The sequence below is a fragment of the Leptonotus elevatus genome, chromosome 9 (assembly GCF_054856555.1).
Source record: "Leptonotus elevatus isolate MCC_2025b chromosome 9, RoL_Lele_1.0, whole genome shotgun sequence".
Classification (NCBI taxonomy): Eukaryota; Metazoa; Chordata; class Actinopteri; order Syngnathiformes; family Syngnathidae; genus Leptonotus; species Leptonotus elevatus.
The window spans coordinates 11,532,971-11,557,660 of NC_141247.1; the positions used below are offsets into that span (position 1 = coordinate 11,532,971).

The 24,690-nt window shown below is 38.2% G+C and overlaps 1 protein-coding gene across 7 annotated transcripts in view; it reads right to left on the reverse strand.

Annotated features, from left to right (window-relative positions):
- Positions 1-24,690, reverse strand: part of LOC147168368 (teneurin-3) — a 215,617-nt gene that overhangs the window by 185,142 nt on the left and 5,785 nt on the right. For all 7 annotated transcript variants that reach the window (XM_086084930.1, XM_086084935.1, XM_086084934.1 and 4 more), the window contains exons 2-3: positions 7,772-8,149; positions 4,759-5,022 (exon numbers count right to left, since the gene is read on the reverse strand). In XM_086084930.1, the coding sequence (XP_085941056.1) occupies positions 4,759-5,022; positions 7,772-8,051 (544 nt within the window). In that variant the 5' untranslated portion in view covers positions 8,052-8,149. The remainder of the gene's footprint in view (positions 1-4,758; positions 5,023-7,771; positions 8,150-24,690) is intronic.

Here is a 24,690-nt window from a genome sequence, read left to right on the forward strand (position 1 = left end):
TGACACCTGCATCGTGTCAAGTCAAAAGCTAAGCAAAACTGTGCAGATTAGCATGTGCTAACAAGCATTAGCTTCTGATATGCAGCACAGTGTGAACGTTGAAGCTGGCCTCATGATGAACTGGTATTTGAGTTATGATGTGTCAAATGATGTCTCGTTTAAACATCTTTCGACCTTATTTGGCATCCGTCTTTGGGTTTTTACCGAAGAAAAGTATGAATAGCACCCAAACAACGCTGCCGTTAGGCCTTGAAACTTGAAAACCCATCCAAATTTGTCAAGAAAGCAAAGGTAGGCAGCAGCGATATTTCCACTGATCTTTCACCTTTTCATCAATAATAACGTGGAAATTTACTTTGGTGCATTCATTACTTTTGAATAAGCTTTCTGAGGGGAGACTGTAACTTTTCAGTTTATGCCTAGCATTCTCTGCTGAGGGACATGTAACCTAACTTTAATACAAGTCATGAAAAAATCACTATGGTCGTATTTCACACCACAAAGACGGCCAATATTCTGACGTCAAACCCCAATATTTGATCATGGGAAAAAACATTTTAAGGTCAGGCTTTATAATGCATTATTTTTACTGGAATTAAATATATATATTTATCTATTTTAATTTTTTTAATACATACATTTTTTATACCTTTGCCCAATGCCCAGTAAGGTGTTGAATATTTAAAACCCACATAGCAAGAAAATTATGAATATAATTAAAAGCCAGGGGAGACTCTTATGCTTTTTTTTTTTAAGTATAAAATTTTGCCACTGATAAAACAGGCACTTTCACGCTCTTGTTTAGTTCTCTCTGAATAATTCACCAGAGGATTTCTTTAAATAAATGGTTGTGCTGCACACTATTACATTTTAATTGGTCCCAAATTATAATTAGATAATTTTTTCCAATTAGCGAGATGAGCGTTTGCCATCATTATTGCAGGTAAAAATTTGTGCAAATTGTATTAAGTGTTTTTTGGTGTGGTGGAGATAAGTTGCGCAACCTTACCATGCTGTAGTTGTCAGGAGATGAGTGTGAGTGCCAATGAAATATAGACTTCATTTATGACTAAACGGGCCTGAACGGCCTCTTGCGTAAGCTGCCGCATGAAGATTGGCTTGATGGAAACCTTTTTTGAATGGCTCATTTCTCTGAGCTGCTTCATTAAATAGTCAAAGTCAAAAGACAAGTGCCGTCCAGCACAATGGACTTTTTTTTTTTGTAATCACATTTCATCCAACGTTTGAAGTCTCGACGTTGGAAAAATTACGGGAGAGTTGAAATGATTGTTAAGAGGACACATTTTCTCTGCAGAACAGTTTCATCATGTGCTGTAGCTGCAAGAACAAACACCAAAAATAACCCTTTTAAAGATTTTCTCGGAGAAATGACTTTCACTAGGATGTCCAGCCTGGGGGACGGTCCTCAGTTCAATATCATATACTGTACATCTGTGTCAATTGGATGTGTCACCATCATCAAATAAATGTTTTGTTTTTTTAATCAAGTAAAACTATCCACTAATCCCCGTAGCTCACAATTGTATTAACAAAAGTATGTGTAACAGATTATAAACACAAGGCTGTGATCCACAATACAAAACAACGAACAAATGAGTGAGCGAGCAAATGAACTAACTAATAAAGGAGCACTTGAACGAACAAATGAAAGTGCAAACGGATGAAGAATTGAGCTATTAACAACCAAAAGAGCAAAAGAGTGAAGCAATAATTGAAAGTGAATTAACAAACGAACGAACGAGCTAGCAAACAAACACAAAATAATATAATAAGAAACTAACAAATGAACAACTGAGATAGTGAACTAACTATTTAACATATTTCTACCAAATAAACAATTAACCAATGAACCAATGGGTCAGCTAATGAATGAGCGAGAAAGCAAACAAAATAGCTAACAAATGAAAAAGCGAGTAAGCGAACGAATGGACTGATGAACAAACAAGCAAACTAATTAATGAACTAATGTCTGAACGAGCCAATGAGAAAACGAACATTCAAGTCAGTGAGAAAACCTACAAACTAACGATTGAGTCATTAACAAAGGGATGCAAGTGAACGGCCTAACAAACAAACAAAGAAGGTGAACTAACTCACTAACGAATAACAAGCCAACTAACTTAATGTTTGAAGGAGGGATGGTGTCGTCTAACAAACTAACTCACGTATAAATGAGGGCGTGATCAAGCGAACTTACAATCAACAAGCTGTAAACTACAAACAGACGAGCGAACAAACAAACGAAAGAGCAAGAGAACCAGTGGAAATAAACGAGTGAACTAAGTAACAAACAAATTAACTAACCAACTAACAAAAGCTAACACAAATAAACCAGCAAACATAAAAGTAAACTAACTGACCAGCAAGCGAACAAACTAAAAAATGACCAAACAATTAAGCTAACTCACTAACAACAACAACAAAAACAAGTGAGTGAAGTAGCAAACAAACAAGCAAGAAAACGGACTAACTAGCAATAGTGAACGAGCTAATGTAAAAATGACCAACGGCGCAAGCTAATTAACAAACGTATAAACGAGGAAGGAAGCAAACAAACAACCGAGTGTGAACGCAAACACATGAATAAACACACCAACAAAGTAATCTAACAAACAAACAAATGAGTGAACTAACCAACTAACGAAAGCTAGCACACAAATAAAAACGAGAACTTACTCAGTAGCTTTTGTATGAAAGAGGGAGCGAGCTAACAAACAAACAATCACCAATGCGAACAAACTTATAAACTACCGATACCTAACCAACAAACAAGAGACCTGACTAAGGACCGAATAAGTGTGTGAGCCAACAAAGTAATGAAAGAGCAAGTGAGCTCATTCCCAAAGGTTCCCAAACCTCCAGAGAATGGAACCCCCCACCCAGTCGAAAGCAAATCTCGACAATAGCTACTGTAGTCCAAACACATAATGGTCCTAGAAAAGTTACGGTAAAACACATGGAAGAGTGAAAAGACAGCACTCTCGTTCCCACCAAATGACAAATACCTCCATTAAGGAAACGACTTGTCTCAAATGTCACATGTATTTTTTTTTACTTTTCAACAAATGGTCACATATCTACATTTCAGTCTATGTAATCATGTCTAATTATTTTAACTGCCTGCCATTCTTTCATATCTTAGGCTACGTGAGATAATTACAGAGTTTCGTTAATGGTGACGGCTTCCGCAGAGGGTGTAACGTACAATGCTTAACGTTGCCGACGGTTTAACATCCCGAAAGACATTTGAAATATTTACATTAAAGCATAATTGTCGGGTAGAGAAATGCCTTTATGCATTGAGAGGGAAAAAAATATAAAGTTGAAATAAGTTGACATTTTTAAACATATACAGTACATGCTGTCTTGCTTCTCAGACAAATATTTGCAAAGTTTGATGAAAAGCAATTTAATTTGTTTTCTGTTTTCTTAATTTGGAGTTTTCTGTTTTCAACCTTACCACCGAGCTCCGTCCATACACTGACAAAAATGTATATGACATTCAAAGACAAAAAAATTTGCATTTGTTTATGAAACCATTGCTGGAAAAGGCCAAAATAACCTTAAACAAAACCATTATGGCAGAATTCATATTGTCACCCTAAGTGACGTCTTTCTTTTTTCTATTTTTTTTTGTATAAATCATCTCATGATGCTATTACGGAAGAGGATTATGGCCAGTGAAGAGGGGGGGGGGGGGTGTTGTCAGGATTCCCACTTTATTCTCAGCATTCTGACTTTAAAATCAAACCTTTAAAAGGAGAATTATGACATTAAAGTCAGAATTAGAATTCTGACTTTATTCTCAGATTCTCATTTACCCCCCAATTCATAGCTCTACGTCAGAATTTTGAGATTAAAGTCAGAATTCTCACTTTAAAGTCAGAATTCTGAGATTTAAGTAAGAATTTTCATTTTAAAGAGTTCTGAGAATAAAATGAGAATCCTGCCAAACCTTTTTTTGTCCCTCTTCACTGGCCCTAATCCTCTCTTCCGTATGATGCAAATGGTTCCATTTTTTGTGTTTCCTGATAAAAATCTATGAAAAAATGACTTGGCCGATTATTTTAAGAAGAACAAAATGTAGAATAAATACCAAGCTGCTGATGAAGTTTTTCTTTTCAATCTTAAAATGGCTTAATTTAACCAGAAACCGGGTTACAAATTGGCCATAAATGAAAATCCGAGTGAATTCGCAATAACTGAATCGCGAAGTAGCAATGGAACACTGTGTATATATAAGAGTCTTCAATTAAGCTAATATGCATGTTTTTGCAATGCGGGACAAACAAGGAGAAGCAATATTAATATTAATAATAATAATAATAATAAAAACAAATCAGCGTCAGCCTCAATTTGCCCCAATGCAGCGTCTCAGGTTTCCACCGTGATCGCATTTGCACTTCAAACCATCTCATCAAGCGCGGTTGCTTGTGCGCGCCTACACAACCTCGCAACAATCCACACACCCCACCCTCCACGTTCCCTCCTAGCCCCCCCCTTCCCCAACTCAAAGCCATCTTTGATTACACGCTAGCCGCGGGGTGAACTTTATCCAACTCCTCTCCTTAATGCGGAGAAAACCAGGTGACGCCGTCAGAAGGGCACCCTGGTTTGTTTCGTCCCCCGCCATCTGCATTGCCGCTTTTCTCCCACCAGTCAGCCACAAATCAGCCGAAAAGCCCCGCCCACTGCAGTTTCAGCCACCCGCCAATAAGCATCGAGGATCCCACTCACCCATCTCGTTGTCCGACTTGTTGTCCATTTCCGTGTCGGTGAGCGTAAGCGCCGAGTTGGAGCGACTGGAAAGGCATGAGTTGCGGCCTCCCTTGCCCCAAAGGGCGATGGTACGTTCCGAGGACTGGGGTTCGCGTCCCTCCGAGGTGATGGCGGGCCCCCGAGCGTAGGTGCCGAGTGGGTGCGACAGGCCCGTCTCGGGACACAGCGCCAGGCCCCGGCGAGGTTCGCAAATGCCGAGCTGCCTCAGCGAGAACGTCTGCCCTGCGGAAGGCAAGCGATAAAAGTTAACAAAGCGAGCCAAAAACAAGCCTAACGACCGAGCGACGGCGTGCTAATGTGGTGAAAGGTGACGGGGAAAATGGCGGATGGCGAGGGAGGAGGGGGGGGATGGGTCGTTTAATTAAAACCTTGACAACACCTGAGAGGGCTCGACTCAACAGTCTCGCAAAGCAACTCAAATTCAATGCTTTTTAAAATGTTCATGCTGCAGATTCATAATTTAACCTCCTGGAAACTCAAGGTTAATCATTGACATGAGAAAAAAACACAGTTTCATCGACCGTGCTTGCTTTTTCGCACGTCGTTGAGGTTAAAACAAATTGGAATTAATTGTCCCTCAAATCACAAATTTTAAGATCGAAAGGTTAATTACCAACACAAACTCCATTTCAGTAGATGGCACATAAACAAGCAAATGTTCTCCTTGTTTTGAGTCGCCGCTCATAAGAATTGATCATTTTCTTTTCTTTTCTTTTAATATTTTTAAATATATATTTATGCAATGTTTTTTTTTATTTGTATACTAAATAATACAAAATCCCAAAATGCCTATTTTAATTTTAAATGATCTAAGTAGTTTTTTAAATTGTGCTTAATTATGTTAATCATTTAAATGTGTTTATCTTGATCACTTTATTTATTTTATATGCCATGAAATGTCCATTTTAATTGGCATATTTTTATTGAATTTATTTGTAAAATTGGTATTGTATTTATTAGTACAGTTTAATTTGTCTAGTAATTGGTTTATAATATTTTAATTTATTTACTTCTCTTATTTTGTTTAATAATACGTTGCCCAAAAACATCCCATTACATTTATTCAAATCATTTAATTTAATTTAGTTTTTAGTTTTTTAATAGTAATGCCCCAAAATGCCCACTCATTTATAATATTATTTATATTAATTTGTTAATATCTTTCTTCCAAATAACATGCCAGCTATTACCCAATGAGCCACATGCTGCGTCACTAAGTCAAAGACACTCTTTTCAATGATTTTCATGAGGATTGTATTTATTGATTGTGTTTTTCAGGCATCTAAAATGTGATATAGAAGTGATATCAAATGACATTTGATGTATTTTTCATGTTGATTTTTTTTTCATTTATAGTACTATAACTTCACGTATACATCTTAACAGCGTTTTTTTCTGTGAGATTGATGAACGAGGCTCTTTCATGGTCAGCCTTGTGGACATGAAAGCTTCTGAGATCAGGCCGAGCGTATTTAAATGTCATCATGTACATTTATGTAAAGTGAAATCATGTGTGCTGAGCAAAAGAGGAAAATACATGAAATCTGGCATTTGCTGTGAGACAACACGATCGGAGGCAGATGGAGATGTTTGAGTTTGAGTTTAGTTTATTAAAAGGACAGTGTGCAGTAACATTTAGAAGATGGCTGCACCAAATTTAAATTTAGCACAATGCTAGTTTCCATCTGTAGTCCCCTATTGAAAATAAAGAAAAATAACTTAGCCACTTCACATCATAAAACGGTAATTTACCAGTGGGATATGTACCAGAATATTACATTTTCTTTCTAATTGCAAGCTTGTGAGCGGGAGAACAGCCACAAAATAAAATGGACTGTTTGAACCTGTTTTAATTACAGAAATTAGGCCAGCAGCCTGCTTAAAAAAAAGAAAGAAAGAAAATTAAAACACTTTTTACTCCAGTTATTTCACATGCAATTTAAGGTTGCCTATCTTTCTAGGATTCCAATTTAGTCGCAATCAGCTCCATTTTTGAAGGACCCCTGGAAATGGCTGCTTTGGACCAAAATGGCAGACTTTCTGTGCCTTTTAGGGCGTGGCTTATTCAAATTTTTTGTGGGTCCACTCACGATAGACGTGACTACCAAATTTCATATCGCTGTGGGGGCTGATTGTTTTTATTTATTTATTTTTTCATGATTTATTCAATCAATTTTATTTCAGTTATTTTTTTATTCCAGAGAGCTTTTGTAACATTGAAGTTAAATGCAAGGTTAGGACCGGAACTTGGGGCTTCAATTTAGGGTCAGGTTTTAAGACAGGTTTAGGGTTTCAAAGTAGTTTTTCAATTAATGGCACAAGTTACGGTTTCAAGTCAGGGTGTTGTGCCAGAGTTAGAATTTCATGATAGAGTTTTACGACAGTGTGAGGTTTCCATGACATGGATATGGTTTCAAACCAGGGTTAAGGTTTCAAGCACAGGTTAGGGTTCCAAGTTAAGATTACTGTTTCAATATATGTTTTCAAGACAGGGCTGGGGTTTCAAAAAAGCATTGTGTTTTCAAAGTAGGGTTTTAAGAGATGGAAGCTTTCAATGTAGGTTTTCAAGGCAGGGTTTGGGTTTCAAGTTAGGGTTTAAAATCTGGGTTAAGGATTTAAGTCAGAATTAAGAAGAAAATGTGAGAGCTTCAAGAGAGGGTTGGGGTTTGACAGACTAGTTTTAAGATAGGATTAAGTTAAGGTTTCAAGGTAGGGAGTTTCAAGACAAGGTTGGGGTTTCAAAGTCAGGTTTTAAAATAAGGATAAGGTTTTAAGGTAGGGTTTCAAGTCAGGATTAGGACTTCAAATTAGGGGTTAAGAACACTGTGAGGGTTTAAAAATAGGCTTTCGATACAAAGTTAGAGTTTCAATTTAAGGTATCAAGGTTTTAAGTTAGAGTTTTAAGGGAGGGTTATGGTTTCAAGCATGGGTTAGGGTTTCAAAGTCAGGTCTAACTGGGTGTGCTTCTGACCTGGCCTGCTGTACTCTGCGCTCTCCTGGCGCCCGGTGTCCTTGACCCGGCCCCCAAAGAGCATACGCGCCGGGTCATGCTCAAAGGCCTGGAGCGTCTCGCTGGAGCTGTACGACTTCTGGGTGGGTACGCGGCAGGACGGCACGGTGGCGTCGCGGGCGGCGTCCTGGCGCTCCGACGCGTAACGATACTCGCGTTCGAGTTCTCCGCCTCGCTCGCGGTGCTCTCGCTGGCTCTTGGAGAGCGAGCAGAACGGCCGCTGCTCCCTCACCCGTTCCATGCTGCCCGCATGCCTTCACCTACAGCCCGCTTTTCAGCACTTTTTCTCACTTCCGACGGTCCCCACTCAGCCCTGCCTCCTCAATCCATTCAGTCCACCTGCAGGGAGACAGGAAGCAATAAGTTAGAGTCAGGCTTATCCGCTTCTAATCATCACTCAAAGCTCTCAACCTTGAAGCCACACATAACTTCAAAACCTCTCTCCAATTGGTCAGACTTCCTCCGCGGTGATTGTTGTTGTCAGTGTAAATGAAGTCCAATTGAGATTGACTTTTGTTTCTAACTATATTAAACATGTTTGGGGGTAATTATCTAAAGCGTGCAAAGAATACGTAGTACTGAATTGTGGAGCTTTAGCATTAAACTGTTTTTCATCATTTTTTTTTGTCTGACATGATAGCCAGTGTGTGTGGAAAAGAGCTTCGCACCGGCGTGTCCAATGTGACGCAACTAATATATATTCCAGCCAGTGGAGTCTTGAAGCTGACATGTTTTTGCAGCGCAAACAAGTAGTTGCAATATGTGTAAGTATAAGAAAGATGCCAGACAAGGTAGCATCCATTTTTCTTGGCTTGATTGACATCTGACTAGTTCAGTGGGGCGTGGTTTCTGCTCATTTGCATATCTTGTTTTTTTTATGTATTCATTTATTTATTTACAATTTTAAAACCTCATTTTATATAGTTTTTAATCATTCAAATTTGGTTGGTTTAACGGTGTCTGCGATCACGTGTAAAATTCACACAGACTTTAATTTTAATTTTCAAATTGAGGTTACGTCACACATAAACATTATTGGATTAATTTAGAAGTCTGACAAATACAGACCCACAAGTGGCTCAACATGTTTTTGGAGGCGCTTAGTCGATATTTTTGATCTGTGTTGCGGGCCAAAATTAGAGTTATGGGTGACCGTCAGATACGCCGCCGTTCAAGTAAAGTGGGGGAATAAAATAGAGCTACTATGGTTCTGTGATGGGCATGTGGGCAAGGAGAGCCACAGTCACGATGCATTTTCACACAATTTTACTGAATGGGACAAATAGTCAAATATACAAATACAAAATGAGAACACTCACAAAAGATCAACCAATTCCAGCTCCTGATATCAGGAGCTGCCACTAGGCCACACCCCTTAAAGGCACTCAGCTAACACATTAACGCAATACGTACAGTAATTACACTTTATAAAAACTGTTTATTTATTTGCATTCTTATTATGTTCCATTATGTTTTTTTGTTTATTTTTAATTCAGTAAAGTGCTATTTGTCTTTTTTTAAAACACTTATTATTTAGGCAAAACACACTTTTTCAACACACAAAATGGGATGTACAACAGATACATCTGCAATAAAGTAGAAGATTACTCAATTTGACTTTTTGTCTTTTTTTGTAGGGTGAAGACATCAAATTGCAGTCCTCACCTACCACTCGAGTTCTTCAATGCAGTGAAAATTCAGGCAAGATTAAATGAATGTCTTTGTGTTTTAAAATCATACCCATTGATGGAATTCTGATTCATCATTTAACAGGAAATCTATTTCATTTTGTCTGCCTTGAAAATGTAGTTAATTTTTGAAGGGCATCCTATATTTGAAGTGCAGCGCGCTTGCATTAATAACATTCTAGTGCTATTTTTCCCTCAAAATTTTATGTCATGAAATCTGCTGATGACATTGATATTATTTTTGTATTATATTACATGTAGCCATAACAACAAAATTCACCAAACCATGTTGTTTTCTATGCACTGCAGTCATAGAAATCTGCTACAAAAATCCATATCCCAAAAAAGGTGAGTATAAATTCTGGTAGATATCCTATTTTATGCTACATTTAAAAATAGACATATCATAAATAAATTATCAAATTACCAAAAGCACAATTTTCATAACTATGGCAAATGTATTGCATTTTTAGCACAACGTGCCAATCATAAAACCTTCATTCAAAAACTATACGCTGTAAAAGGCAGTTTAGAAAAAAAAAAAAATCTAACATGCTTGGGAGCATTTAGAATTTGATAAAATCTCTCACAAAATAAGCACTAGAATTAGAAAGCAAACACATTTTATCTCTTGAATAAAATGTGGCTAAAAATGAATGGGACACAATTTAATGAAAAATGTTACCCAAAAAAAAAAACAAATTAACAATTAGTAGAAAACTAACGTGTACAGAAAAAAAAAAAAAAGAAAAGAAAATGGTAAGTTGCATTTAAAAAATATATATATTTTGTTTTCTGGAACTGCAATTAGTAGAACAATTTGCAAATGATCGTACAGTGTTCTTTAGCTTTAGTGAAATGTACTTTAAAAAACCAACAACAACCCTTCTCTTAACATTTTCCAATTAATGTTACATCAAGTTCTAACAAATGTTATTTTTAGTAGTATTATCTAACTAATATTACTGGATACACCCATCAAATCAACTAAAAACGTTGAAATCTTGCAGAAACGGAAAAAAAACCTCCAACCCAAGCTCAAAAGAGGCCTCGATGAAAAAAGTGAACGAAAGGGAATGCGAATGCGACTAATCCATGGGTTAAAAAGAAAAAGAAACCTTGGTTGGAATGTGAAGCCCGGGTGTGTCAGAACTGTTTTATTACCGTCTTCACACACACACACACACACACTACACACACTTTCATTTCTCCCTTGGCTGCGCTATGAGAGCAGGCTATGGACTCCCGCTTTGCCCCCCTCCCAAATGAGCTCCACTTGGTTTCACTTCAAGCATGGACGCCTCCCAATGACACCGCGGTAGCTCGGACCACTCTAGCGGCGACGTACGCCCCTGGGAGAATGCCGGAAAAACCGCAGTGACACGAGCTGCAACCCAAATGAACACCACCCCCGTCATATTCTCCGCTGTATAATGCTACATCCTAATGCTACGCACACACACACACACTTAAGTAGAGTTATATTTGTGTCGTAACCTGTAAGAAGCCCTTGAGTGACCAGGCGTGTAAAATACACAAACTCCCAGCATGCTTTGCTTCACACATACGAGCCGCGTGGGAACTCTACCCGCTCATTGCATTTTCATTGCGAAAAGGTCACGGAAGCTCTGGGGAGACGACCATTGTGAGTCAAAAAAAAGAGACGATGTACTCGTTTGACCTTAAAATAAAAGCTTCACAGACTTTTTGATGCCACAGCAAGTTGGGATAAGGAGATGGAGCATCACTGTTGTTGCCATGGCGACATGAGAAGACAAAAAACGCAGCTGTTTTGCCGTGACCTCGTGCCACTTTAGCACAATTACTTCCGGTTAATTTTTTGATATTTAGCATGGACGTTGTCAATTTGTGAATTGTACGTATGTACGCAGTTGTCAGTTTTAGAAAACAAAAAATAGATGTATTTTTATTCTTACATAAGGTCATTTTAAAAATACCATGTTATATTTAAAAACAATTCAACCATAATTGCCTTACTATGGCAAATGTATCAGGGTCAGTTTTACAAAACTAAAATATTGTAGAAAACAAAAAAATTATTTTATGTCACTGGAAGTTTTTTTTTCCTAGTAATTTTATTACATTAAAAATGATTTGTTAATGGTTGTAGATACAGTTTTGCCAGATTTTGAAAACTATAAATTTGAAGAAAAATAACATACTATAGTGATCCCTCGCTATAAGGCGGTTCACCTTTTGCGGCCTTGCTGTTTTGAGGATTTTTTTTGTGTGTGTGCAGTTTTGTATGTTGTATTTTTTTTAGAGTAGCGTACCTGAGAAAAGTGTATCAAGTGAGTGGTGAGGGGTTTTACAGCCTTAAAACATCTGTATAATAACATAAAAAAAATAAAGCTGACTATTTTACGGATTTCACCTACTGTGGGTATTTTTGAGAACGTTACCCCAACGATAAATGAGGGAACACTGTATAAGTTACTGGAATGCGTTTTTTTTTAAAATCCCGCCACAATTTTTTCTAACCTTCAGAATTGTTTTACTATGGCAAATGTAAATTTAAAAAAAAAAGTTTAAAAAAGAAAAGCTACGACAAGGGTTTGTTTCTAGTTTTTATTTTAATTAATTAATTTATTTTACATTGACTCTGGCAGTTTTACAAAATACAAATATTAGTAGAAAGCTAAAAAAAATTATTTTACTTTTCTAAAAGCTCAATGTAGCTTTTTTATGCTACTGAAAGATTATTTAGCTCTTTTTAATAGCTACTTTTTTATCAAGAGTTGGGTTATAACATTTATTTTAAAAAACGAACAAAGAAAAGCCACTTTTACAATTTTATGTTGTTTAAATTTCCACCCCCTTAATTATTTCACTCTAGCAATTTTAGGAAAGAAAAAAAAATTGTACCGCTAGCAAACACATTAATTTTACTAAACTGGAACTTTGTTTTAAGCTTATTTTTATAAAACAAAATACAAATTTGGAAAAATAAACATTTTGTTACCTAGGCTACTTTATTTGTATTTTTTTTTAAATCAAAACTGAAAGAATGAATTAAGATAATAATAAGAATTTGTACCTGAAATTGGGTCATTTATTTCTACAACATAACAGGAGAGGTACATGATGTTTAGAGGAATAAATTAAAATATATATGATCAGAATGTTACATCTTGTTTCAAAGTGTCAATGTAGTTATAATACCATGAAAATGAAAAAATAATAAGAATTGATGCAAGACACCCAACAAATGACCCAATAAGCACCACAGATAAAATGGAGAAGCCAGCAATTAAACGGTTCCTTGCTATTGACTTAAGGTTGCAAAGGTTTACAGTGAAAGGCTGCTTATGTAAAAGGATTTTAAAAAAGACAAAAGACAAAAAAGCCTTGGTTGATTGCAAGAAAAAAAAGAAAAAAAAGTCTAACCTTCCTCTCATTTCCCCCAGCTGAGCATCGACACAAATATTTTAAGAACCGGAGTAGAAAGTGATGTGCCGATGCCGTCTGATTACGTTTGAAGATTTTGGGAAGTTGGATCATGAATTCTTTAGCAAAATCTGTGTTCTATTTTTCAGTCTTCCGGTTACACTCCAACGTTCGCTCCCCCAACCCCCACACCGCCCTCCTCCTCTTACGTCTTGCATTTGAGCCTTTGATCGTGCACTTGAATCGGAGCAGGCAACCACCCGTGAAGCCACCGCGGGTCAGCGGCCGAAATTAGTGTCACGGTGCGGGGGAAAGAGACACTTGGTGATCTATGGAACGCCGCACACTTCCCAATGACTCCCATGGCAGACTTGCCCCCGCCCGTCCTCACCCAATCCTCCACCATAGTGTGTACTAAAATATATTTAAGAGCCGATGTGTCCGATCCAATTGGCCCTTTGGGGCTCAGTGGCAGAAGCACTAGTACCACTAAAGCCAAAACCTTTCCAAATGGTCCCAAAAAAAAGACTGCTAAGGGCAGCAAATGCTACATGTTAGCACAGCACCTGTAAAATAACAATGGAAGCTACTACTTCCCCCTAACACAGCATCCAAACAATAATGCTAAAGATAAACTAAAACAACATTAGTAATGCTAGGGATAAGCTAACACATTAACCTCTTAAATTCCAGGAAAAACACACCCCTGCTGTAATATGATTGGCTGCTCGATCCAGGTAGGACACACCTACGCTGGAAGGGCAGGATATAACTTCAGTATGGCAGCATTATTATAAATCTCACTAACCCTAGCTAGCCCAGCCTGACCCTAACACTAAAATGAACCCAAACAACCTTATTTTGTAGAAATGTGAAACATATTTGGCATGGTCATCTTGTTTTATCCGTCTATCCTGCCCTTCCTGGTTGGATACAGGAGCATGTCATGCCTTGATCTAGAGGGATTCATAATGACACTACAATGATACTAATTGTCGCTACAGCAACAAGCTAACAACACACAAATAATATTAAAGATAGTAATAACACTTGTAAAATATTAACGGTACGGCTATAAACTAAACATCAGCTAACATAACATACCAAAGATAACACAAAACCTGGATAACAATATTAATGGTAGCTAGTACTTCAAGCTAAAACAGCATCGATACAATAAGGCTAAAGATAAGCTAATACAACATCAATAATACTAAAAAATAAGCTAACACGACTATTGTGCAGTGCACTTTTAATAACAGCAGTTCGCACTAAAACTAACATGGTGTTTGTACAATATTGTAACAAACTAAGTGTGTTGTGTGTTCCGGTGTTGCCATTTCTGTTTAGCACTCTTATGTCCGACTGTTAGTAAATGCAACACAGGTCTTGCGGGAGGAAAGGGACGTTACGTGCGGGTTGGTTGCGTGGGTTCTTGGCTTTTACTGCTAGCCCTTCGTGAGTTGTATTCTTCCAGCGTCGGCTATGGTCAACAGTAGCCGTTTATTAAGCTAAATAAAAGGGTGACATCCCAAACCAATGTTTGCTGGTGACGTTCTTGCAAGACGTTACTATACGGTTGAGGATACAGAAATTATTGATACAAGCTACACTGACCAGCCATACAGTGCTAATAATGGCAGCTAATGCTACACGCTAACACGCTGTTCATACAGGACTTTAAAGTTCAGCTACAGCTAAATGTCTGGTCATTTTGTAACTCTGAATTTGAATAGGGATTTTTTTATTTTTTTATTTTACCTGGAATTGCTTGTGGTTTGATCATTACCTTAGTTATTTCCTCGATTTTTACATTACTTAAAAATACAAAAACAGTTAAAAATGATTACCTGGAATAATACAATTGCTCCCAACGTGACTTTTGTAGACTATGCAGTGGATCTGATCATTACCTGCATTGAACATATGGTTTTTATCACCAATTAGAATACCCGGGGGTCAGATTATTGCCTGAAATTATAGTGTCTTGAAAAAGTATTCATTCCCCTTTAACTTTTTCCTATTTTCCACCTCACAACCACAACTTTTTATTGAAATTTTATGCGAGCGAGCATCATAAAGTAGCACTTAATTGTGGAATTGTTTTAAAATGTTTAGGCAAATATAAAAAATGTGTTGTGCATTTGTATCCAGCCCCTCTGCTTCTACTTTTTACAGCCACCTTTCTCTTAGGCTATGTTGCTATACCAGCTTGGCAAATCGAGACACTGACATTTTTGCCCATGTCTTTGCAAATAAGCTCAAATTTAGTCAGACTGGATTTTCAAGTCTTGCCAGGGATGCTCAATGGGATTTAGTTCTGGACTTCGACTGGGCCATTCTAAACCATTTCATTGTAGCTCTGGCATTATGTTTCAAGTCATTGTCTTGTTGGAAGAAATCTCCTTCCCAATCATGTCTTGCACTCCAATAGGATTTCTTTCATGATTGTCCTGTACAGTGGAACTTCCAATAAATTGACTAATTGGGGCAAAGGGGTCATCATAGAGATGAATGGCTATTAAATTGAATTACTTTATTTCGTGGCCTAAACACCCAATTTAGAACAAAATTATTGTTGCAGCTGGTTGCCTGAGCTGTGATATTAGTGTGATTCCCTTTGTTACAATTGGACAATATTAAATGAAATTGCGCTGGATGGCATTTAGAGGTATTGATGTACAGGGGGCCGAATACAAATGCATACAACACTTTTCCTGCTTTTAAAAACCGTATGATTTTCGTTCCACTTCACAATGACGTGCTACTTTGCGTTGGTACATCACATTGGTTCTCAAACATTTTGGATCACCTAAAAAAATACTTGCCTCCAAGTATTAAAATAGAGGAGCATAGTACCAATCAACCAATAAATCAATCAAACCGTTATTTATAAAACACCTTTTATAGTAAGGCCTACGTGCTCATAAAAACAAGTTTTACTTAACTCATTCACTGCCATTGACGGCTATAGACGTCAAAATTTCATTTTAACTATTTCTATTAGTTTAAAAAAAAATCCAATTTTGTTAACAAGAGTGTGAGAATCTAGAATTTTCTTATTGTACATTTAGAACAGATGTAAAATTTGTGATTAATCGTGAGTTAACTAGTGAAGTCATGTGATTAATTACAATTAACATTTTAATCGCCTGATGCCCCAAACTTTTTATATTCTTTTCTTTTTAAATCGCGTCTGGTGAATACAAATTGTCATTGTAATTAATCACATGACTTCAATAATTAATTCACAATTAATCACAAATTTTATATCTGTTCTAAATGTACAATAAAAACAATTTTTTTTAGGTTTTCATACTCTTATTAACAAAAGTGGAAAAAGTGGAAAACTAATAGAAATAGTTCAAATGAATTTTTGACCTCTCTCGCCGTCAATGGCAGTGAATGAGTTAACTATTCAATTAAACGGTATATTAAATAAATAAATAAAGTTCTTACAACATCGTTTAAAAAAATTGACTAAAAAGTTCAACACAACTCATGTGTACTTAGGCAGCGAATGAGCTCAGGTAATAGTACCACACTTTGAGAATGACTGGTCGATCACATAAAATCTCAGTAAAATATCATCAAGTTTATGATTGTAAGGTCACAAAATGTGAAGAAGTACAATGAGTATGAATACCTTTTTAAGGCACAGTACATGTGGTTATAATACCACCTAGAATGCTTATCGGATATCCTGGTTGCACATGTGGTTTTATCTCTATAATACGCATCGGGTCATATTATTATTATGCAATGCATGTGGTTGTAACACCACCTACAGTAAATTGCACATCCTGTAAGATTGTTATGCTGGATTCTACATCTGGTTTCCATCGTACGCTATAAATGCATGTTATTTCCGTGACAAACTTCGTTCCCTGGGTAGCAATAAATGGGAACCCTCCATATGGAGCCATGCATACATCAAGTACTTTTCATGGCATTAAAATAGTCCATAAATCAAGCTATAATCAGGGAAATCTCTTCGACGCAAAATTAAAAGTGCATCTCAGAGACTGATGCATGAATAAAAAATACTAGCGTAGGGTGCGTACCCCTGATATCCGCACACTCAAGCATTTTTTGCAAAACAGATGAAGCCACTGTCGCCCCCAAAATGCTGAAAGGGCAACTCTTCCCCCCCGTAAGCAATTTCTCCCGCCCCGTACTGTAATTATATTTCCCGCATCAGCCAACATCTTCCCGTCGGTGACCTCTGTAAATAACGTTAATAAAGCTCACCGGTGTGACTCGCAGAGAGCGTCTAACTGTCAGCCAGAGTGGCCTGGGCCGCCATGGTGACAACGGGCCATCGAGGGGGGATGAGGGGGACGTGGCCAGAGGGGCCTAGCGGCGTCGGTGTCTGCAGTCTCCGACAATGCTCGCCTCTGACAGCTTTGCATAATTCATCTTGTCGAGGCGCTTTTTTGCTCTCTCCTGGCTGTTGGTGCTAAGGGTATATGGGGGGCGGTGGGGGGGGGGGGGGGGGGGTTGAGGGGGGAGTCGGGGCAGCGTTCCATCAGATGCTGCCTGTTTTTTTTTTCTTGTAGTTTTGGACTTTGACTGCAGCACATTGCCTGGTGAATTTTGAATGTCTGGATGTCTTCTCCTCAGTGGAGGCTCAACGCCTGAATCCATTTGAATCCATTCTTAAGGTTGACTTACTTAGTACCAGTGCTTGGGGAAAATATGGAGGGGACACAGTTTTATGTATATCACGAAAAGATAACTAGCAGAAATTGGATAGGTTTAGCTAAATTGAAAAAATCGAAACTAATTTCCACCAACTTTGTTGAGGGGTGGTGCATGATGGGGCCAGGTATGATGCCATGCAATTTATGCCAATTGGAAAAGTGCCAATACTATCGACACTGTTTGTATTTCACTTGTTATTTATTCGGACCGAAAGCATCAGTATAACAGTGGAATTTTACATAAAGCCGTCAATTGATTTTTCAGTGGAACCATTGATGTCAATGGAAACTTTGAGACAGGCAGTTGATATGACATCAATGGTAGTTTCAATGGAACCTCAAATGAACTGTTATTGGAACCTTGAATGGAAGTGTCAATTGAAAAGTAAATGGAATTGAATAGTAAATGAGTGTGCCAATGGAACCTTAATTGGAACCTTCAATGGATCCTTTATTGTAAAAGTCAACAGAACGGTAAATAGAAACATCAATGAAAATATCGATGGTACATCAATAGAATTTTCTATATAATAATCATATTGGCACTCATTCTAACCTGCATTTATTTTTATTTGGGGGGGGGGGGGGACTTGGAAGACTTTGTCTTTAGCACATTGTCTTAAGCTTTGTGAATTTTGGACGCTGTCACAACCAGATTGTCTTCTCCTCTGTGAAGGCTCAACGCCTGAATCCATTTGACTCCTCTGTTCTTACACTGCATCCAATTGTTCCTTAGGCCAAAATGTGTTTTCGCAAATGCTCTAAAAGGGTTTCTGGCACACAAATAATTTTGTTAAAGACCAGTGCAAATTAAATTGTGCACCTATATCACGACATACAAACAAACAAAAGTATATTTTGTCGATTTTGGTACAGAATGAAACATCTTTGGTAAGGGACAGGAAGTGTCAACATCATCCACTAACCTAACTACTGGTTAGTGGATGTCAACAATTAATGTCATTCTTATTTTTTCAATAAAATAATAAATGCAGAGTATTCAAACTGTATCATTGTAAATGTATCATTCATTTCCTAAAAAATAAGACAAATGATTATTTATGCTGCACTTTACTCAAAGGAAAAAAAAGTAGTGATGTTAAAATTTCCTTTAAAAAATAAAAATAAATAAGGAAAAACTATTAGTGTTGGACTTTCTTACAAAGACTTCATGTTGTATTTCCTAAAACAAAGACACAATTTTGATCTTGCAATTTCCTTGCAATAAAGGATTTAAGCTGCTAAGTCATTTTAGATTTATGTTGTAAATGTTATTCAATGTTTTCCTGTTTTCTACAAATGAAACAGGAAGCAGTACAGAAAAAAAATATTTTTTTTTTCCTTTTTATGTTGAATTCTATCCACTGAGAAGTGCTCCGTTACATGTGTCGACATTATTTTGTTTTGGGTGGATTACTATAATCTTAAATCAACAGCAACAGTAAAGCCACGATGTGTAAAAAGAAAGCGTGAGAAGCAGGCAGGAGCAACAACGAAAGTTGACTGCATTTACAAAGCAATTCAATTGCAGCTGCCCGCTCTTTTCCCCCCAGTGACCAATGATCTTACTCCGGGCGGGAAGATGATGAAATCCTACTCTCTTGTTTTGCCGCTGCGAGGATACGCCGGGGATGAGAATCGTGGACACTACAGATACTACACACGCATGCACACGCGCACATCAACACATCTCATCCTAACCAGTTTGATTGTTTGCATTTTTTTTTTTTTACACCCATGCAAGCGCCGCATAATAAGCTGAGAGGGGATGTTTACAAACTCCCCAAATAACCCCTTGCCAGTTGCACAATGACTTGTATTTATTCATGCAATCTTTTTTTTTTAAGAAGAAAATGCTACCGCAGCCAAATTCTTTTTTTATTCTTCTTTTTTTGTGTAATTGCGCTGCATGGACAACTGAAAGGGGAAAAAATGCATTTTGATCAACGTTCCTGCAGCAAAAAGTTGCTCTTTTCAGTATCTAGCCATTATTGACTTGCAATTTGTTATACAGCTGACAGCTTGAATGCAGCCAGCCAGTTTGTTATTCACTTATGAATAATTTGACTGCTGTTTTATTTACCACCAAGGATTCATCTTATGTATTTATACTGTATCTATCTATCTAAAACATGACATGTAAATAGATAAAATAGGAGGACAGATTCAGTATACTATCTAGTAACATTAAGGGGGAAAAAATCAATTTCCACAAAACTTTATAGTAGATTCCTGGAAGGGTCAAGAAAGTGAGATAAAAGTGGATAAATGAGCAAATACTGGAATTTAATTCGATTGTATTTCATTTCTTTAACTTATTTGCCTGACAGTCAAAGAAACTGTCAATTGAGCACTTGAAACATTTGTCAATGCAACTGTTAAGCAGCACTACCAATGTAACTGTTGATGGAATTGTTAATGCAATGGATGGAAAATGTAAACAATCAGAGCTTGCATTCTGTTCATTTTAGATAACGCAAAGTCCCACATATTGGATTTGCTTAATAATGACTCATAACCAATTAGACTGTTTAGTAGGTTTGTGGTTGAGGGGAAAGTTTTTGACTCTCAGATTGATCCGAGGACAAAAAGAAACAAGTCAGACAAAAGGAAACAATTGCAGTCAAATTCATGATCTTTGGCACAGCACAGTCAATGTTTAGTGAAAAAAAGCTGGTGTGAGATCAAACTCAAAACTGTCATTGGAACTATCAATGGATCTGTCGGGTGAACCGTTCGTGGAACTGTTGATGGAATTGTCAATGCAATGCCGCAATGGTGGGCATTCTGTCATTGACTTTGTTGATGATAATTGATTGAAAAAAATTGACAGACTAAGAGTTAGTTTACATCCATCATCGTCAATCCATCTATGACAGAATGCCCATTTTGCTGATGACTGTCGGCCATTTTGCTGAGAAATGACGAATGACGGATTGAAGCTTGAAATGCCTTTCTGCTTGAAATTCTGACGGATCGACGGTGACGGACGGGTGTCCCGACCGCTGACGATTGGCGGAAACTCAAAATTCAGTGATGCGCCAACCTGGGCTGCAATGCCCTTCTGCATGGGCAAGGAGAGGCACAGTCGCCCACATATACTTCAGTCCATAAAGTAAGTACCTTTCTGAAAACAATTACTTCTATTGTTTTTATGCAATACAATGTTATTTTGATTCATTTAAAAACAAGCTTTTTGGAATGGAATCATTTAAATGGGAATAAGTCAATTGAGTTACAAGCTTGGCCACGGAAGACAAGATATCACTGAACTGTGCCATTTGTCATCATTAAAAACATGTGTCAGGAATTTCAATATTGTCCATTTTTATTCCGTTCGAAACATTCACTCAAGCGTCGGCCTCGTTTGAGGGTCAAATGTTGTTACTCCAAACGCATTTGAAATGCGGCCGGCGTGGCGCCAAGCCTGCCTTGCGAACGCATTCTCATGCAGGGGGACGCTCTCAAAGTGCTGACGGCGAGTGCAATCCGATTGCAGAGCCGCAAACTGGGAGGGCGTGCGGCGGCAAAGTGGGGCGGCGGCCGTGGGTGGGTTGAGGGGAGTGTACGGTGGAACCCGCCTCCAGCACAATGGCGGCAGACAAGAGGAGAGAACTAGAAGGGGGTGAATGCTGCAATGGCGGTGCAACAATCGTCATGGATACATGTAAATAAAACATCACTTGAAGACATTTTTTTCCCTCTACTTGATAGAGAATATTATATCGGCTTTGTTTTATCTTAAGGCATCCAAAAAAGAAATTAAAATACATCAAGTAACTGGAGGATTTCATTCGTCGGTTGTCAGCGTTTTAAGGAGAATGTAGGTCACCGGCGCGGACCGCCGTCGGCATACCGAGAGACTGCGGGCCTTATTAAAGAAACATCAATCTGAAAATTGAGCAACGTCGACGCCGGCTTTTTCGCCGTCCTTCGTCGGCTCAACCTCGGAATGAACACACACTTTTTCCCCCCTCGTGTTCCCATCACACAAGCGCACCGGCAGTGCGGTGGGCAAGCGTTAAAGACGACGCCTCGCTCCCCACTGAGCTGTCCGAAGAGCACAAAAGAACAGACTGAAGATGCCTGGCAGGTCCACACTGAAAACTACAGGGTTTGATGCGGCTTTGAGTGGGACAAGAGGCCTGACGTTCGGATATTTACGGTCACTTAAGGCCATGTTCACACCAATGCTCGGGATTTTTTTTTTTTTTAAGCCGAGTACCAGGCAGTTGAAAGGACCTTTATTATGATGACTCGCCTTTTTGGGGTCCTCAACACACCTGAAAACTCATCCGTTTTTTTCAAGTGCAAGTATCCTCATGAAATCAAACACGGCAAACACAATTCCCTAAAGTGACTTTAGTCATTCTCCCCCCAAAAAATATCATTTTGGTTTGAAGCAGTCATCCTGAGGTGAATTCCAGATCTCATACTTTGACAAGCTCCAACTGGGGAATTTACCCAAATGAACCCAAATCAGAGCAGGTATACAATATTGATCAGTGGTCTCAAATGTGTGGCCCAGGGGCTATTTGCGGCCCACGGGATAATATTTTATGGCCCCCAACTTGACTTCAAAGTTTTTTGCCATGTCGATGCCCTATCCATTTTGTGTTTTTTTTTGTTTTTTTTGCTGTTGTTTTCTTATAATCACTTAGGCTAAGTAATTCTGAAGTGACACCAAGTGGAAGGAAAAGATCTCCTGTCACATGGTCCCAGTCATATCTTTTTGAAAACTTGCAGTGAAAGAAAAGGTTGGCGACGAGGTTAGCCAAATAAAAATGTTGGTTGAGCTCCCCGACTTGTCTTGAACGTACAGAGAAAGTTGCAGTGCTCAAGAAATAAGACGTCATTACTCAATTCGACATGCTGAGGAGTATGCAAAGAACCCGGGAAATGAGAGAGAGCACCAGGTCGCTGATCTTCTTCCATTCCTGAAGAACTATTAATATTCTGAGCTGTTATTAATACAAGAGGATTGGATTGGTTGTACATTTTGGAAGACTTGAACCCCTTTTTTGGTGGAACACTTGCCAGACACACCCAGACTCTCCCCAGCGGCCCTTGCATACATTTTATTTGGGACCGCTGCTATAGATGGATGATGCTTAATTCAAATGATTTTTTTGCCTACGCCAACTATTATCTATATATAACTATTGACAGAGAATGGAGACAGGAGATCTCGATCATAACGGGACACATGAAAAAGTCTGAAAGATCCATGTCGGAAATTGAACAAGAAGTCCACCATTTTGATTGGAAGAAGCCATATTGGGCAAAGTCCAGGGTTTGTATTTTTACAAATCCAACTCAACCACAAGAGCCTCAATCTTGAGCAGGTATCCTTGACATAAGTCGATGCTAAATTGGGATATAAAAATAATAATAATTGCCTATGCCATATAATGTATTTATTTTATAAAATATATAAATGTATTTGGGGTAAGAAAAAACTAAAGCCTCCTGGCTTGAAATTTACTGAAATGGTCTAACAGTTGAGAGTAATTTGTTTGCTTTGGAAAACCAGTTTTAAAGTGAAGATTGTTTTGGTGTATGTTGGTATTTTTCTACGCAGGATTGGGATAAAACTATTCCACAAACAATGTGCGCCTCATCTGTATGTTAGAGATGTCTTGTAATGACATAACGGTGACCGAAGCAAGCACAACACATGCAGCGTATGTTCCCCCTCCCATCTTTGCCACACTCGCTCTTGACCCAGAAAGTCCAGCAGTGCACGGCGAGCCATAAACGTTCATCTGCTGGTTAGCGGCCCGCTTCGTCCCGCGGCTATTCGCAAAACTGTCCACTCCATCACAAACAATTGTGTGCGTCCGTTCTTCTTTTTAATAGCGACTGCCCACACACACTCACACAATATATAAATCCAACACAATCATGCAGAACACACGAGGTCGCGCAGCAAGCGTGCGGCGGCTACTGCGGACGTTGCCTGGGCGACGCAACCGCTCCAATGAAAACGCGGAGACGTGTATAACGACGCTTGAGCTCTAATTTAGAAGCCTAATAGTCTCAGACTTAATCCTGCCAGCTTTTCATTGATTATAAATGAACAGTGTTGAGTCTTTTGGGACAAGAGTGTTTGACAAACACATGCCATTTTATTGCTTTTGATGTCACTTTGAATTGAATACCATAAATCCAATCGTCACATGACAAAATAACAAAAATAATAGCAACACCTTTCTAGTCAGAAGTTTGTTTTATGAAAGACATGGAAGGCTGGCAATTGTCACTGTGCCTCTAAAATGGTTGCTTCAAACCAAGTTGGCAGACTGACTGTGGTTTTTTTTGTTTTTGTTTTTCCAGGCAAGGCTTCTTGAGACTTTTTAGTGGGCCTACTCATGATAGACATGTTTACCAAATTTCAAGTTGCTAAGTAACACTGGCTCCGACTATGTGGAGATGAGTTATTAGTTTCTTGTTTATGGCGAGCCGTCAAACTTTGCTGCCATGCTCCGCCTACGTCCAATGAAAAAACTGTCAAATGACTGTGAAATGTTATGGGTTGTTGCCGCGTATGTAGTATAGTGCAGGTGCAGAGACTTTCATGGGCGAGTTTGATGCTAAAATGGCCGCTTCGGCCTATTAGGGCAGACTTACCGTGTCGTCTCAGGCATGATTTCTGGAACTTTTTTTTGTTTAATTTTACATAGGCATGTCAAGAAGATTTCATGTTACTCGGTCTGAAATTTCAAAAATGTATAGCATTTTTTTTTTTGTTATTAGAAAGTTGTGTTTCTTGGTGAAATCATCCTTCCATCATGTTAAAGTTGATATTGCAAGAAATGGGACACAAGTGAAAGGGAAAAAAATCGACTCTTTCAAGCTCCTCTTTGAACAACTCTATTGACTGCAAATTACCCTAAAATGTCCGCTTTCAAATGGGCATGACTCCTTTGACTTTTTTTGTGGATCCAGAGACAGATTAGACTAGATTTTAAGTAAAGGTGATTTTTTTGTTGCTGTTGTTGTTGTTGTTGTTGTTGAGTTACTATAATTTTCTGGTTTATTTGAGGGATCAAATCATTTTGCTTTTGGATTGACAAAAAGG